Raw genomic sequence first — 16,777 nt, 5'->3', positions numbered from 1 at the left:
TGAAAAGTGAGTTGTTTTCTATTTGAAGGCAGCATAGCATTGTACAGTACTTCCTCTATTTTAAATTAGAAGTCATTCCAACTTTCTTAAAGAGTCAAAGTATCTCTAGTTTGATCAAAATTCTAAAGAAAATAACAAAAATTTATGACATCAAATAAGTACACTATAAAATATAATTAATGAAAAATCTAATGATATTTATTTCATATTATAAATGTTATTATTTTTTTATATAAATTTGGTGTTAACAATAATTAGCAAGCTTTAAGGTATATTGCTATATTTTAAAGTAGATTAACACTTAACATGGTAAAATTAACCCGTGTGCAATTGATTCAAATAAAATAAATACTATCTTAGTACTCTATTCGTTCTAAATTATGAGTTATTTCGATTTTTTGTGGGTATATCTAATTTGTTATACGTTTAGATATAATAATATTTATAGATGCATAACAAAATGAATAAACAAAAAAAATTTAAACTAACTTATAATTTAGAATCGAATAGAGTACTTATTTATTATTTCAATTTGATACGATGCATCTTTGTGCAGTCAATCAAACTTTGTTAATCCAGCGTAAGGCACATTTTGCTGCAAGTCTAGACATGTGCTGAGACAATTTTTACTCTTACAACACACGTAGCAGCTCCGGAGACCACACAGACAGAAACAGAAGCACCAGCCAGCAGATGGGATCAGGGGTCCCTCCCGCTCCCGGCCGGTCCAAAACTGCTAGCACTACCATTTCTCTGCGCTACGCCCGGTGGCGAGGCGACAGGAATGCACGCATCGGCAGGCATCGCATCGGATATGATGCTTCGTTCTTCGCACTCACGCGGCTCAGCTCCTGGTACTGGTAGCATTGATCTGAGATCGTTGCCAGTGGAGTGCTCTGCATCTGCGTCTTAACCCCCAAACCCAAGAAATAGGATTAGCACACCATGGGTTGAAGCTGCTGTAAAAGGCAGTTCTAGTTACATCTTCAGATCTTCTCCCATTCCCTGAAATGGAAACTGGAAACAGACCAGAGACAAAAAGCTGCTGCGGGCGATGGATTGGAATGGAATCTTTGGTTCCCCCGGCCGGCGGCTGTTGGCATTGGATCTGCTGCTGCCAACAAAGACGTGCAAGCACGACTGCCTTTTAACCCCGTTTGTATATACTACTGTAGTAGAGTACTCTACTGCAGCAGACCCCGTTTCATGCAGTAGAAAGTAGAACCACCCCCCTCCCCTGCAGAGCTGATGTAATCCCCTACCAAACTCACGCGTATGAGGTTCCTACGAGATCCATGTGCTCGAAATGGCCCAGAAATTAAATGGCAGAACATGCCACTTGTAGCACAATCAAACCGGTGAGGTGACAAGAACAGACAGTGCCGCACATGAACCACGTTTTCCTGCCACTCCAGAGCAGAGTAATGAAGTGTTTGTTAGAGATATTAAAATTTAACATGTACTCCCTCCGTTCCAAATTATAAGTCATTCCAAGAATCTTGGAGAGTCAAAGCATTTTTAAGTTTGACCAAAAATATAGAGATAAATATAAAGATTTATGTCATAAAATAGGTACACTATGAAAATATAGCTAACAAAGAATCTAATGATACTTGGTTGGTACCAAAAATGTTATTATTTTGCTATATAAATTTGGTCAAACTTGAAAAACTTTGACTCTCCAAGATTCTTGGAATGACTTATAATTTGGGACGGAGGGAGTACTATATTATTTTTGTTTTATTTGACATTAGTGTCCAATTATGAACTAACTAGGCTCAAAAAATTCACCTCGCAAATTACTCTTTAACTATTAATTTCGTAAAATTTATATTTAGTACTTTATGCATGTATTTAAATATTTGATGTAAGGACAGTAAAATTTACCACCTGTAACTAAACAGGTTCTAATCATATAGTTGACACTATCTCCATATCTAACCATAAATATAAAAATAAATATAATATCAGTGGCCCCTATATATAACGACAAGCACATTTCGCTGCAAAAGGCTAGACTAGACACGTGCTGAAACAATACAGCGCGCGCGCGGACACACCTAACCTACCAGTCCACCAGTAGTGGAACCACCACCAGATCTGAATGATCATGTTTTTTTTTTCTCGAGATCGGGTCTTGCCGGTGCCGGTGCCGGTCCCTTTCGTGCGTCCGTCCAAAACTAGTCACCGTGTCATCCGATCGGATCCTCATGCTTGGGCACTGGTGGCGCCTGCGGCACGCTGTGCAGGATGGGCACAAAAGGAGTAGTACAAGACTGACAACTCTGCATACTCACCTGCACCACTCTTTCGTCGTCCCTCCCTCGAAAGGTGTCGTGATTCTTTACTAGTACTACATATATGGCGTTGTTTACTTTCCAAAAATTTTTAATATTTTTTATCACATTAAATTTTGCAGCGTACTACAATACTAGTAAGGGCACTCACAATGCAGACTCTATCATGGAGTCTAAAGTTATTTATTACCTCGAACAATGTGGACTTGGAGTCTAAATAAGAGCAAGTATTATAGTGGGCTGTAAGTTGGCTAAATGCTGAGGCGGAGGAGAGAAGGGAGGAGAGAGAGGAGAAGCAGGTTGTAACCTTACAGCCAGCTTAGGCACAGGAACCAAGAAACTTTGTGAGAGAGACAAGTGGGCCACATATTAATAGTGAATAGCTCATTATTGTATGAGTGGACTGTAAGAAGGCTGTAAGAAACCTTACAGCCAGCAGGTAGGCTGTATTATTAAACTTGCTCTAAGACTTGGAGTCTTATTTTTTCTACCTCTTTCTTCAATAAATATGCTGCCACATCAGCAAAATACCATAAATGATATGTAATTAATTGTCTTGGACTTTGTGATAGAGTCTTGCATTGGGAGTGCTCTAGGTACGCTATGATGTGCACCGTGCACGTGTCAACTTTGAAGAATGTGGGGGTACTAGTAGGTAACGGGGCAAATGGTGGTGTTTCAGCTTCTCAAGGGCCAGGTTAGGTTGGAGACGGTTTGCGGTTTCAACGACGTCAGTATTGTTCAGGCATTCTCTGGGACGCGAAAGTGATGAAAGGGTCCGGGATAGATAGATTCGGCTCGTGGCCTCCAGCTCCCAACCGGTACACGAGTAGATGCACATAAAATTATTTCATGATATATGTATTCCAACACATGAACCATATATGAATTTTACAGAGACTAGTTCATTTTATATAATAAAAAAACCCGTAGCAAACAAGAAGAAGAATATGACGTTCGGAGAGCAAAAATATATTAGGAATGTATATACTCAGCACGTGCTATAGTATCACCACCATTGAGATGCGACGATATATGCCTTCATCCACTTTCTAGTTTCTACGTATGCCAAAGCCAAACAATTTGGGATTTTAACATTACGACGTTCATACAGGGACAAAGCTAGGAAAAAAATTAGAGGGGGCTAAGCAAAAGTTCTATATCGACTTAGCTCTACTATTACCCATCGTAAATATACATTAATAATAAAATTCATAAAATATATCTAAAAATAAAGTTATCAGCCCACCCTACCTTATAAATTTGTGTCTAAAATTAGAAGAAGAGCACTAGGGATTCCACTGGGCCAGCAGCGGTAGTAGGGGCTGGAGCCCCCCCAGCCCCACTGCTAACTTCGTCGCTGCATCATAGGAACTAACACCGAATGTACTTACTACTACAAAAATATGCAATCTCAACTCTTACCCAAACCGATTGCTATATATGTGGAGCTAAATCACAGCAACTAGAGCTGAATCAGGAGTTCTGTTGCCATGTGGAGCACATCAGATGTGGCAGGGAACGGGGAGGGGGATGGTCGGCGGCACATGAGCGTGTGCTTCAGCAGTGAAGCTTGGATGGGTCGTATCAGATTGATCGGGACTTGTGGCCTATGGAAAAGTCTAATCAAAACGAGTTTCAAGGCTATTTGAGCCTAAAAATAGGCCCACCATCGCTATTCTCAACGATGGCCCAAAATTAACTCAGCTTTAAGACTTTCCTACAAGTGTCCTGTCTAGAATGAAAAGAAGGGTCTTTTGGCCTTGTTTAGTTGGCAAAAATTTTAGATTTTAGGTACTGTCACTTTCGTTTGTTTGTGACAAATATTGTTTAATCATAGACTAATTAGGGTCAAAAGATTCATCTCGCGATTTACAGACAAACTATATAATTAATTTTTGTTTTCGTCTAACTTTAATAATCCATGCATGTGCCGCAAGATTCGATGTGACGGGAAATTTTGAAATTTTTTAGGAACTAAACAATAGTCCCTCCAGAGGTAGGAGGATCGTCATTTAGTGAGGATAGGGTGCAAGACCAATGAAACGGTTATGATAGAATTATTTGCAAGACATGTCTGGGGTTTTAAAAATAGACTTGCTTTTTAGTCGTGGTTTCGATCTTATTTCTTTTGTGGCGTAAAACTTTATTTTTTAAATTCTTTGGAATGTTTTGGTATCACTTGTAATAAGAAAAAGTCATATGCATTGATCGATGCAGAAGCTAGGATATTAAATTTTTTTTCTAAAAAAATTGCAGCCCTTGTCCTTACATATAAATCCGGTTGTTATCCTTAATAGTAACTTTCAAAAGTGTTTATTTTTTTATCGTAGGTGATTTTGATAGTGGTGTTTTGCTAATGTAATGCTACATCCATATCCATATTATTGTATTCTGAATAATTGCGATTGTGATGCCTGAAAATGGAACGCAACTAACAAAATATGCACGAATAATTAAGGCTTCGCTTGATTATGCACCTATGTATCGTCTGCATGGTCGTCTTCCTGACTCCAATTAAACGGCGTGCAGATTAATGGATACGATAACATCTTCTCTCCTCCCACCCCTCGCATGCTCCAAGCCTCCCAGGTTCCCACCTCGAACAAATCTATTAAAATATGCACTAAAAGTCCAACAAAAAAATGTAGAAATTTAGACGACGTAAAAATGGAAATTAAAGAATTTGAGGATGAACAAAAAAAAAGTGCAAGCAGATTCAAGAAAAGACAAGTCAGCATGCCAATCGATGTCATTACATGTTGAGGCCTTGTTTAGTTCACCCAAAGAACAAAATTTTTTCAAGATTTACCATCACATCGAATCTTACGGCACACGCATGGAGCATTAAATATAGACGAAAACAAAAAACTAATTACACAGTTTATCTGTAAATCGCGAGACAAATCTTTTAAACCTAGTTACTCTACGATTGGACAATATTTATAAAATAAATACGAAAGTGCTACAGTGTCAAAATCAAAAAAAAAAATCTAAACAAGGCCTGATTTTCTCTTTTTGGTTTCTCCTTCTACCTCAAAATTTGAGCACATGTCTCTTTACATCATCTATCCATTAATGATTTTTATTCAATTTTCATGCAAATTTGATGATTTTTTAAGGGAGGGCATGGGAGCATTAGAGCATCTCCAGCAGGATTACCTAAAACAGACCCTCTACTTCTCTATTTAGGTAGCACCGTTTTGTCAGACTACTTATTTTCTTGTTCCCGTCTCCAGCAGCACTACCTAAAACAGACTACCTATTTTTTTCACACATTTATGTTACACCTCTATCATCTCAATTTCTTCGGTACAATTCAAGCAAAAATATTTAAACCACTAAATAAAGCTCATAGTTCGAACATAATTAATCAAAGGAGGATACTACAAGGTTCAAACATCATAGTTCGAGCATAATTAATCAAAGGAGGATACAAGGTTCAAACATAGATAAATAAAGTTCAACAATTGGAACATAATTAAACAATGCTCAAATAGATGTGTGGCCACCAAGACTATCATCTTCTGCAGCATGGCTACCACCACTAGAACCACCAAGGCTTTGGGAGAACTCTGCCATCTTCTGTGCTGTGATTTGTGCTCTCATTGTCAACACATAATTCTTCTGCTCTATACTATCTAAAGTGTTAACATCACAGAACATAATCTTTTGCTCTTGTTCCCACATCAACCGTCTCTCCTCAACTGATATCCTACGCTCTTGCATTGTCTTGGCCTCTTGCCACCTCAAATCCTTCATCTTCCTTTCCTCTTTCTTCTCAACAAGCAACTCCTCAATTAAATTCTTGTATGGTCCACCATCCCCTCCCTTGTTCTTGAGATGTTCTTTTGCACGCTTCCTTCCAATGGGCCTTTGTCCTTGTGTTATTTGACTAGAATCATAAGCTTGTGGGCTGTCCAAATCTTCTTCTCCTATGACATTGCTAGCCTTTCTCTTCTCCCTCGGATTAATTGATTGGAACTTGGGCGAGTTTCTCACCTTCAGCCAACAATGAAGAAAAGGAAATCCTTTCTTCTTTCCACCGGAGTAGGCGAGTTGTGCTTCTAATAACTACAATCAAAATTGAACAATGGGTTAACCGGAATCAGCATATGACAACATACAACAAGCGTACATTGCACAATTGACTCACATACAACAAACTTACATGTTCTTGGTATGGAACTCCACTCGGGTGTCGACGCTCCACATCCTCAAACAATCCTTGAAATTTTTGACACTCTTTCTGAATTGTACCCCATCTATGCTCAAGTGAATTTTTAGTCCTATCAGACTCAAAGATTTTGTTGGCATGGAAGTGTTCTGTGATTCTTGTCCAATATACCTTGGCTGGTTGCTCATTGCCGATGATAGGATCAGTGCTAACACTCTCCCAAATGTTGACAGAGACGATGCTGACATGTGGGCTCTACTTGATAGAAAGCTATTGGAGTAACCCCTAAAAATCAGAAAACTGGTAATGGGAGTCCCCCAAAACCTTTTAAAATCTGGGAAGACGGCTAGAGATGCTCTTGCTTCTAATTTGTTTTTCTGGATCCGTCATTTTGCTACACTGTATGTCAAGCGCTAACGACCCGACTTGCTCGTATGATTTCTGGTTGAACGCAATTAGAAATAAATAATTATAGCTATCCTGGCCTATCCGTTCTCCTAACAGCGTCATCAGATGGTGATTGCGAAACCGACAGAATTGGTTGTGCAAGCCTGTCAGTAATCAAGCAGCTGATTACTGTCGTGCATTTCATCAATTCATTTCAATCCATCCACACATTAGATTTGTCGTGCCCAGCAAGCTCGTACAGTATATGCCACTATCGTATTGGATTCCGAATTTGTATGGCTGAAAACGGAACGCATATACTGATCCATATGCGTCTACCTGACTGATAAAGGCCCCGTTTAATTCCCTCCCCCCTACCCATAGTTGTATGGCCTAAAAACGGAATGCATATGCCAATGTGTATGCGTCCGCGTCTACTGCCTCACTGGCCCCGTTTAATCCCCCCAACTCTCCTTACAAAAAACTTTTCGTCTAATTATATCAAATATTTGAACACATACATGAAACAAAAAATATAGATTAAAAAATAACTAATTACATAATTTGCATGTATTTTGCAGGACAAATTTTTTAAACCTAATTAGTTTATGATTAACACTAATTGCTATAGTTACACATATGATACAATACTAAAAAAAACTTTTCTTTTCGCAAACTAAACAAGGCCCAAATACGACAACATGTCCTCTGTAAATACATCAAATATCATGTACATACTAAAAAAATCAACCAAAATATGTATAAGTATATGATGCAAAGATACATGTTCGTGCAAAATTTGGAGATGCATAGAATTTCGTACAAGGAGACACACACACAAATCAGTGTGTGAATAGATGCTGGTGGTGGAACCACATAAACAGCGCACACTGCAACAGCAACACATGAGAAAGATGTTGCGAGGGATCAATAATTTTTGAGGGAAATACAAAATATGGGAGTGGTAGAATTAGTATAACACTCAATATATAGAGACGTTGATTTTAGCCAAAATTTGGCATTAGGCCCTAATTTGCCTAATGCCAAATACTAAAGTATCTATTAAATTTTAACAACCTTAACCAAACATTCCTGGTTCGTTATAGGTTATTCCTAACCAAGATCATCTATGTTTGTATTTAAATCTTGTAGGTACTAGTGTGACTTCTAAATAAAAAAGAAAAAATGTATAAAATTGAAAAAAAAAAAAGTGCCACGCCCACACAAAGCAGGAACACGACGACGACACGCGAAGCTAGGTCTTGTTTAGATGTGAAAAATTTTTAGATTTCGTAACCGTAGCACTTTCGTTTGTTTATGGTAAATATTGTCTAATCATAGACTAACAATGGTCAAAAGATTCGTCTCGTGATTTACAGTCAAACTGTATAATTAGTTTTTATTTTCGTTTATATTTAATGTTTCATGCATGTGCCGTAAGATTTGATATGATAGGAAATTTTGAAAACTTTTTGGATTTCGGAATGAACTAACAAGGCCAATATAAAAATCTTACAGGCACAGCCCCCTACCCCCACACGACAAGCAGAGCAGGAGCAGGCGAGCAGCAGACCTCCTGTCTGTCGACTCCTGCCCGGAGTACGCCGCGCGAGGACGAGGGAGCGGTCGCCGGCCTCGGCAGCGGGCGGAGGAGGATGGGGCGTGGGGGAGCGGGTGCGGAGGTGGAGGTGGAGGATGCCGGCTCCGGCTGGGAGAGCAGCAAGCCGACGCTGCTGCAGCGGTGGTCCTCGTCGGTGTGGGCCATCAGCGGCAGCGGGCATCTGCTGTGGGCGGGCAACGAGGCGTGGCGGGCGCACGTCGGGATGGCCTTCGTCCAGGTCGCCTACGGCGGCTACCACGTCCTCACCAAGTCCGTCCTCAACGTCGGCATGAACCAGATCGTCTTCTGCGTCTACCGCGACCTCGTCGCGCTCGCGCTCCTCGCCCCCATCGCCTTCCTGCGCGAGAGGTCCGTCCTCGTCCCTTTCGCCTCGCCTACCACCGAATTTCACTTCAGTTTCCTCTGCCTGCCCCCAGCAGCTACCTGGGGGAGGGTTGGGGATTTCTTTACGCTTCGTCCCGTAATTTTGGTATCCATCTGTCCTTGCAGAAGCGTGCGCGCGCGGCGCCCGGTGACTCCTCGCCTCCTCGCGTCCTTTGCTCTTCTCGGATTCACTGGGTAATTTATTTAGTTATATAATCTCCACTTTCCTTTTCTCTTATTAATAAATCTATATAGTTTTCATCACTAACCCTTGTTGGAAATAAAATAATGGAATGGCTTTCTCCAACCTTGCCGCAGGATCTTCGGGAACCAGCTCCTCTTCCTGCTAGGCCTCAGCTACACCAACGCCTCCTACGCGGCGGCGTTCCAGCCGGCGATACCGGTGTTCACGTTCCTCTTGGCCGCAATCGTCGGGTAATAACAACCATAATCATCTCCTCAATCCTGACATGGACGCCGTCTCAAATGTCAACTGAATTCGAAGTAAATTCCACGCATTGTCCAGCGTCGAGGTGGTCAACATCTTCACGAAAGATGGGGTTGTCAAAGTTCTTGGCACAGCCGTGTGCGTCTTTGGCGCCGTCTTGATGGTCTTCTACCAAGGCCCGTCTTTGATTGGGATGGGAGGCGCCACTGCAGCCGATGCAGCTGCCCTGGCCGGCACTTGGAGCAGCAATGCCTATTCTCCTCAGTGGTTGACCGCAACCGCCATGCTCCGAAATGGTCTGGACGCATGGAGTCTCGGGGTCGTCTGCCTCATTGGAAACTGCTTCCTGATGGGTGCTTACCTTGTCATTCAGGTAAATGCAGACTTTTGAGCTCTCGGTGTTGATGGCATAACTTGGCAGCATTGGGTTCGGTATTTACTGATGTGGTATTTCTTTTCTTTTATTCACTGTGAATATTAGTGCCTGAGATATGAACGTTTACCGTATATTTATGTTCAGGCTTCACCCAAAACCTAAAAACTTTTCAAGATTTCCCATCACATCAAAGTTTGCGGCTTATGTATGGAACATTAAATATAGATTAAAAAATAACTAATTATATATCTGCAATTTGCAAGATAATCTTTTGAGTCTAGTTAGTCCATGGTTGGGTAATAATTATCAAATAAAACAAAAAATGCTATGGTGCCTAGAAACCTTTCACCTCTTCAACTAAAATAAGGCCTCATACCTCATCCAAATTGCTGCCCTTATCTTTTTTAGATAATAATTGCTGTCCTTTTCTGATGTGACAACTCCAGGCCCCGGTGCTGATAAAATATCCTGCAAGCTTATCCCTAACTGCTTACTCCTATTCTTTTGCAACCTTGTTTATGGTGGTTACTGGAGTATTTGCTACCAATGGGCTCCATGAGTGGGCACTGACAACGACCGAGATAATAGCCGTCGTATATGCTGTGAGTACATGAATTTCACATGATCAGGCTTAGATTTAGAAACCTCCCTCGCTGTGTTACCACATTTTTTGCTTGTACCTACCAGGGAATTGTTGCGTCCTGTCTCAACTATGCAATCATGACTTGGGCAAATAAGATTCTTGGGCCCTCTCTAGTGGCCCTCTATAATCCACTCCAACCAGCATGCTCTACCTTGCTTTCAACTATTTTCCTTGGAACCCCAATTTATGTTGGAAGGTTTGGCCCTACTCCCAACTCTATAATTATTGTAAATTGCTGTTTCAATATTATGTTTTGGTGATTTCACAGATTTTGGATCCTTTAAATTGTTGGCTCAGCATGAGTTTGTCGAGTATCAGTTGCTAATGAATCATGGGTCAACATATTATATTATTCTTTGAAGCTAACTAATATCAGGCAACTTTTTAATTCTGAACTTGTTTACATCTGAGTTTTATTCGTTTCAGTGTTATTGGGGGACTCTTCATCATTGCTGGTCTTTACCTGGTTACCTGGGCTCGGTACAATGAAGCTCAGAGAGTTCTGACTACCCGTTATTTACAACCTCTTCTTGTGGAGGATCTACCAACCACCAAAGCAGAAGGAAGTTCCTTCAGGGGCTCCATCGATCCTTAGACCCCAGAGAGGCTGGTGGATTGCCTCAATTGTCTTTCTAGGACAGCAGCAGCAGATTTATTTCATGTCTTTGTTGTATAATACCAATCTTGCCTAGAGTCATCCTCCACATAATTACTACCATTCCAAGCATCCAAACAAGGTTCCATTATCAGGAAGAATGACGGTGTACTGAAAAAATATCATATCCTGAACATAGTCCGGATATTCTGGTATCCCAATCGGCATTTTTGTTCCCAGCATTTGCAGAAGATAACTTTGGTTAGGTGCATTGATCCTTCAACTTCAACAGCTTTGTCTGTACAAGTCAAAGGCCAACTCCAGTTGGATTAACCTCACCAATGAAAGGTACTTGTTCTGATTGATCGACCATTCGGCTGTCTTCTGAATTTGGGAGCATCCACATTGTATGCCATATATCTGTTCTTATTGGCTTATTGCACAAATTTTTGCTATGATTTTTTTTTCTAACTTGAGTTTATGATTTGTGTTGGCAGAATATCCTTTATGCCTAAGAAGTGAAGCTGCCATGCACTAGAGCTATCATACTCGTGGCAAGACAAATTTTTCTTCTCTGATGATGGAATCCAACCTGTTCTCTGTATTCAAGGGAGAGACAAAATAACTCTCCAAAGTTCACATATTCATGTATCAGATTTTAGAACAATTGGACTATGTATACTCGTACTGTGCCTTTTTTGTTGTATGGGCGTTCATCTTCTCTATATATCTCCGATCCTGTCTGTGCTTCCAGCTCTGTATAAAAGTTACTTGATGCTGTCTATGCTTCCCCTGAGTAAATTTTTATACGATCAGATATTGAATTCAATTCAAGGTATATTCAGATTGTAGGATTAAATGATTGTGCTGCACGAGTGCTACGCCAGGTAATAGAACCTTTTGCAGTTTGTAAAACAACATTAAACTATACCTAATCCTTTTGGATAGATGAGGAAGCCACAATCTTTATTTCGCGTGCTTGCATCGCTACTGGAGGCGGCAGGGGAGGGAGGGGGCAGGGGGTGTGCGGAGCAGGCGGCGGCAAGGTCGTGCAGTAGACAAAAAAAAAAAAACAACAACAACAACAATGCAGATTTAAGGTTAGGGTTTTTGGCGAGGGGGGAGGGAAGGGGCTCCATGCCGTGGGGTGGGAGGGTACAAGGAAGGGTTTTAGTGAAGGGTCTTGGTGGTGGGTGAGGCAAGTGGCCCTGTAGGGGTAAGACGGAGGTTTGATATTCATACCACCACATGCTATTAAGTAAAATTGCCATATTTATTTAGATTAGATCAGTCACCGGTGACTATATTGATTTTTAGCGTCAACACGTACCTAGAAGAACGTCCGCCCTAGGTCAACACATACCCACCAGCTGCCGCCACCGCTAAACCCCTCCTTGTACCGCTCTATTATTCACCATCCTCTCATAGGGGTATGCTTTGTTTGTGCCACAATTGGTGTCATAGTTAATGGGCAGTGGCAAAAAGAAAAAAAAATGTTTGGTTAACTTTGTTTGGATGACAGCCAAACCAAATTCTGACACAATTGTTTGTATAACGTATAGTCACAATTGTTTGTATAACATACAGGTTGTACATGCAATTCTTTTTTTTCTTCATTAGAACCTAATAATCATGTGGGATTATTAATCATAAGGAATATTATGGTTGAAAGGATCTACATTTTGATAGGTTTGCACTTTTATACCAAGGGGGATTTGAAAGCTTCTTTGGGCATTAGGCTCCAATAAAAATTCAAATCTGACAGCTATTTTTGCCGTCTCAATGTTGTTTCAATTTGGGTCCTGCCAAGATGGGGAAAATTCACCTGAGCTTCAGCACACTTGGACCGAGTGTAGGACAGGTCACCCCGGTCAGAGTCAGGATACTAAACATGGATAAAATGTTCACACTTTCCACTCTGGTGATGTAGTAATATCAATGCAGTAATCTTTACTCCTGAGCAAACAATTAACCGAAGCGAAGTGCAAACTACACCAAATCAGTGCGCAGACAGAATTTGAACCACTAAAAAAGAACGAAAAATGATACTCCAAAGACCATGTATCAGATTTTAGACCGATTGGTTGCTGGATCCAAAGGTCATGTATCAGATTTTCAGCAAAGAACGTAGTTTAAATATAGTGTTCAAAGCAAATAAAACTGGATAACTTAAATTGCTTCAACCACGAGTCAACAAATAGTGTTTAGTGACAAATTCATGACATCCAACAAATCAAAAGATTGCAAGTGCCCCCCCCCCCCCCCAAACAAAAAAACACCCGCACACAACAAAAATGCATCAAACATCACTACTCATAAAATACAGTACTATTGCCTAGTTTTGAATGATCCGCTTTACAAGATGTTTGCTGGTATGAAGTAATGTAACAGTACAAGTAATCCTGACCACGGTAAGCAGTCAAGTTACCAAACAAATGAATATATGATACATTGAGGGGGTACTGTAAGCTTGGGACTAGGGAGACCTTAAATCTGTGCATAACTTTAAAAGGTGAAGTTAAATTGCTCTACCCATGTGTTACACAGACATGCCTAGCAGGCAGCAGCAAACACCATCCAAAAAAGGGAAAAAGATGGCAAGTGCTGTCAATACCCCAATGCCTCAAACACCACTAACCATACTATTGCATTATTGCCTAAAACTGAATGGTGCACTTTACAGAAGGTTATGCTTGCTGGCATGTAGTAGTGTAATACAAGTAATCCTGATAATGGAAGCACTAAAGTTACCAAGGAAATGAATAAATGCTCAGCTACAATGAGGGGGTAATTGTAAGCTTGAGGCTTGGAAACCCTTAAAATCTGTACATCGCTGAAACAGCATAACCAACTTCAAATGACAGTCTGGTGACGCAATATTGTGAAGAGTGCTGTCATACTTGTGAGCAAATAATTCTCTCAGGAAGACAACAAATAATTAGCATAATCATTAATATGGCATTACTCTAGCATCTTAAACAAAAGATACTCCCTCCCGCCTTTTGTCGGTTAGCTCAAAATATAGGAGGACGGAGGGAGTACATGGTTAATTTGTTATCTGTTACGTTACTCATCTCTCATGAATGCCTTTCAGCACTTTGGAAGTTGGGATCTAGGAAACCAGTACCCATGCAAAAACAGTAAAACTTAATCTAGTGACAAACTTAACCATGTGAAGAGGAACTGAAAATCACTAATGAACTCCAGCATTCGCATATGACTCGAACTAGACAAGTCTTCTTCTAGTCACAATACATGAACCAAGAACAATTAAGCCTAACAACTGTCACATGGTAAACAAAGGCAATTCTCTCACTAGTCCAAGAGCATAAGCAAAGCAGGTGAGATTTGGGCCTCATGAAACCCTTAACCCTGACAGTATTAAACATCCAACAGCAGACGAAACAATTCAGGAACTTTACTTGCCATTAGAAGAAAGTAAACAAGAAACAGATTTCTGCCATTGTTCAAGGAGACCTGATCGACATTAACAGTACTAGCAGCCGTTGCCGGCATCACGGAGCAGCAACACATACTTAGACATGCCAGAGTTATTGATATATAGTTGACACATCTATCACACGACACATGTACCAGCAGTATAACAACGAAAAGCAGCAGCAGACTAACAGTACACCACAGGCCGCATGTGGCTGCCACCACCAGACCAGAGGCCAGGAGTTTGATTGATTATAGATTGGGTCAGTGGATGGGATTGAAATCGAAGGGAATCACCCCAAGCAGGCGAGCGAGCGAGCCAGGCAGCCAACTCTCTCAGGAAGACGACAACAAATAATGAGCATAGTCATTAATTTGGCGTTACTCCAGCATTTTAAACAAAAGATACTCCCTCCCGCCTTTTATGTCCGTTAGCTCAAAATATAAAAGGAGGGAGGGAGTGCATGGTTGATTGGTTATCCGTTACGTTACTCATCTCTCATGAATTCCTTCCAGGACTTTGGAAGTTGGGATCTAGGAAACTAGCACCCATGCAAAATAGTAAACTTAGTCTAGCGACAGACTCAAGACATATAATTAACTTAATTAAAATTAACCATATGAGGAGGAACTGAAATCACTACTCAAACTAGACAACTGCCTTTCATTTCTAGTCACAATACACAAACCAATATAACAACTAGGCCTGACAATTGTCCCATCGTAAACAAAGGCAATTCTCCTCACAACTCCAAGGCATAAGCAAATCAGGCGAATATTTGGGCTAGCCGAGCATATCCAACAATACAAATACCTATAACAAGATAAGATCTGCCTCATGAAAATGACCCTTAACCCTCAGCTGACAGTATTAAACAACGAACAAAAGAACTCCCAATTCATGAACTTTCACTTGCCATCAGAAGAAAGTAACAAGCAACAGATTTCCGCCATTGTTCAAGGAGACCCGATCGACATTAACAGTACTAGCAGCCATCGCCGGCATCCCAGAGCAGCAACACAGTTAAACATGCCTAGTTGCCAGCGACGAGATTGCTATATAGTTGACACATATATCACATAACACATGTACCAGCAGTATAACAACGAAAAGCAGCAGTAGACTAATAGTACACCGCAGGCCGACTGCGGCAGCGGCCACCGGACCAGAGTCCAGAGGTCGGTAGTTTGATTGATTATAGATCGGGTCGATGGATGGGACTGAAATCGAAGGGAATTACCCCAAGCAGGCAGGCAAGACAGCAAGCTACTTCTTGAGGCTGCCGCGGACGCCGGGCTTGGGCTTGGAGGTGGTGGCCTCGGCGGCGGCGGCGGCGGCGGCGGCGGCTGGGGCGGAGGAGTGCAGGTTGAGGAGCTTCTCCGGCTCGAAGGGGAGCTTGGGGTGGCGCGCCTCGTGGTGGATCTGCATGGACTTGATGTCGGGCGCCGGGGTGCGGCAGAGCGGGCACGCCAGCTTCGCGTGCCCGCCCTTGTCCTGCCCCAGCCGGTCCGCCTGCCCGGCCTTGCCGCCGCCACGGTTCGTCGTCGCCGCGTCGATCTTCGCGGCGATCTCCTTCGCCGTGTGCTTCTTCGGCTTCGCCTTCCCCGTCATGGCCGATCCCTCCTACTACTCTCGCGCTCTCGCCGCTCGCAGCCCGCCGCCGCCGCCGCGTCGCCTTCCTAACCCTACTTGTGTTTGTGTTCTTCGCGGTGATGGGTGGGAGAGGGCGAAACCGGGGCCGCCAATTATTAGCCTCCTGCGGGCTGCGGCCGCACACGGCTTTTCTCCCCGCGGCGGTAGTCGTCTCGCTTCGACCGTCGGATCCGGAACGCGCGGTCCCGATTACGTGGGCTCAGATTCCACGGAGGTATTTGGATATTGTCCGCTGCACGAGACACAAAATATTTCATTTGTGTGCGGGCCATACCTGCTCGCCACCCTTGATCTTTTCCATGTCCAAAATGATATTTCAGGACTTTTGGACATTGACAGCTTATTAGAATTGGTAAAATCCTAAAATCTTATCATGCTCGCCCGCGTTGCTAATTGAAGCGGCGCACACATTGTCGCAATTGGAGAAGAAGGGGGCAGGGGCAAGTGGTGGGAGGAATGGCTATCGACGAGGTCGTCGTGAGTGGGGGGGTTGGATGAGGTGGCAATGACGGTTAGGGTTTCTAGTTTTGTGACCATCTATGGCCGACAACCTTAGAAAGAAGGGGCCTGGACGATGGCTACCCAAGCGGTGGTGGCGGGTTGAAGAGGACCGTGAGCAAGGCAGCGGCGATGAGGCTAAACGAGTGGAGGAGATAACCCGATGGACAATGGACGGTAAGGGCGAGCAGTCGCCGACGAGCTCCTAGGTTGGGATTATGGAAGGACGAGTACGTCTGGCGAGGTGGTAAGTGGGTGGGGTGAGGTCATCAGCAACCTG

At 42.3% G+C, this 16,777-nt stretch overlaps 2 protein-coding genes across 2 annotated transcripts; one reads left to right on the top strand and one right to left on the bottom strand.

Annotated features, from left to right (window-relative positions):
- On the top strand, window positions 8,402-11,736 carry LOC110431227 (WAT1-related protein At3g45870-like). Its single transcript, XM_021450015.1, has 8 exons — window positions 8,402-8,830; window positions 8,972-9,040; window positions 9,164-9,280; window positions 9,372-9,666; window positions 10,116-10,271; window positions 10,357-10,508; window positions 10,739-11,255; window positions 11,405-11,736. Exons 1-7 carry the CDS (start codon window positions 8,517-8,519, stop codon window positions 10,905-10,907), a joined length of 1,272 nt encoding a protein of 423 aa, XP_021305690.1. The 5' UTR covers window positions 8,402-8,516; the 3' UTR covers window positions 10,908-11,255; window positions 11,405-11,736.
- On the bottom strand, window positions 15,233-16,094 carry LOC8064966. Its single transcript, XM_002437523.2, has one exon. It carries the CDS (start codon window positions 15,955-15,957, stop codon window positions 15,613-15,615), a length of 345 nt encoding a protein of 114 aa, XP_002437568.1. The 5' UTR covers window positions 15,958-16,094; the 3' UTR covers window positions 15,233-15,612.

Source organism: Sorghum bicolor, chromosome 10 (assembly GCF_000003195.3).
Source record: "Sorghum bicolor cultivar BTx623 chromosome 10, Sorghum_bicolor_NCBIv3, whole genome shotgun sequence".
Taxonomy (NCBI): Eukaryota; Viridiplantae; Streptophyta; class Magnoliopsida; order Poales; family Poaceae; genus Sorghum; species Sorghum bicolor.
This window is presented reverse-complemented; position numbering and strand designations above follow the sequence as displayed.

Bases quoted from the DNA above. Each gene is read 5' to 3' on its own strand.
- LOC110431227 (XM_021450015.1), top strand. From the start codon at position 8,517: ATGGGGCGTGGGGGAGCGGGTGCGGAGGTGGAGGTGGAGGATGCCGGC. The intron at 9,281-9,371 runs GTAATAACAACC...CGCATTGTCCAG, and splicing joins CTCTTGGCCGCAATCGTCGG to CGTCGAGGTGGTCAACATCT. The intron at 10,272-10,356 runs GTGAGTACATGA...TGTACCTACCAG, and splicing joins TAATAGCCGTCGTATATGCT to GGAATTGTTGCGTCCTGTCT.
- LOC8064966 (XM_002437523.2), bottom strand. From the start codon at position 15,957: ATGACGGGGAAGGCGAAGCCGAAGAAGCACACGGCGAAGGAGATCGCC.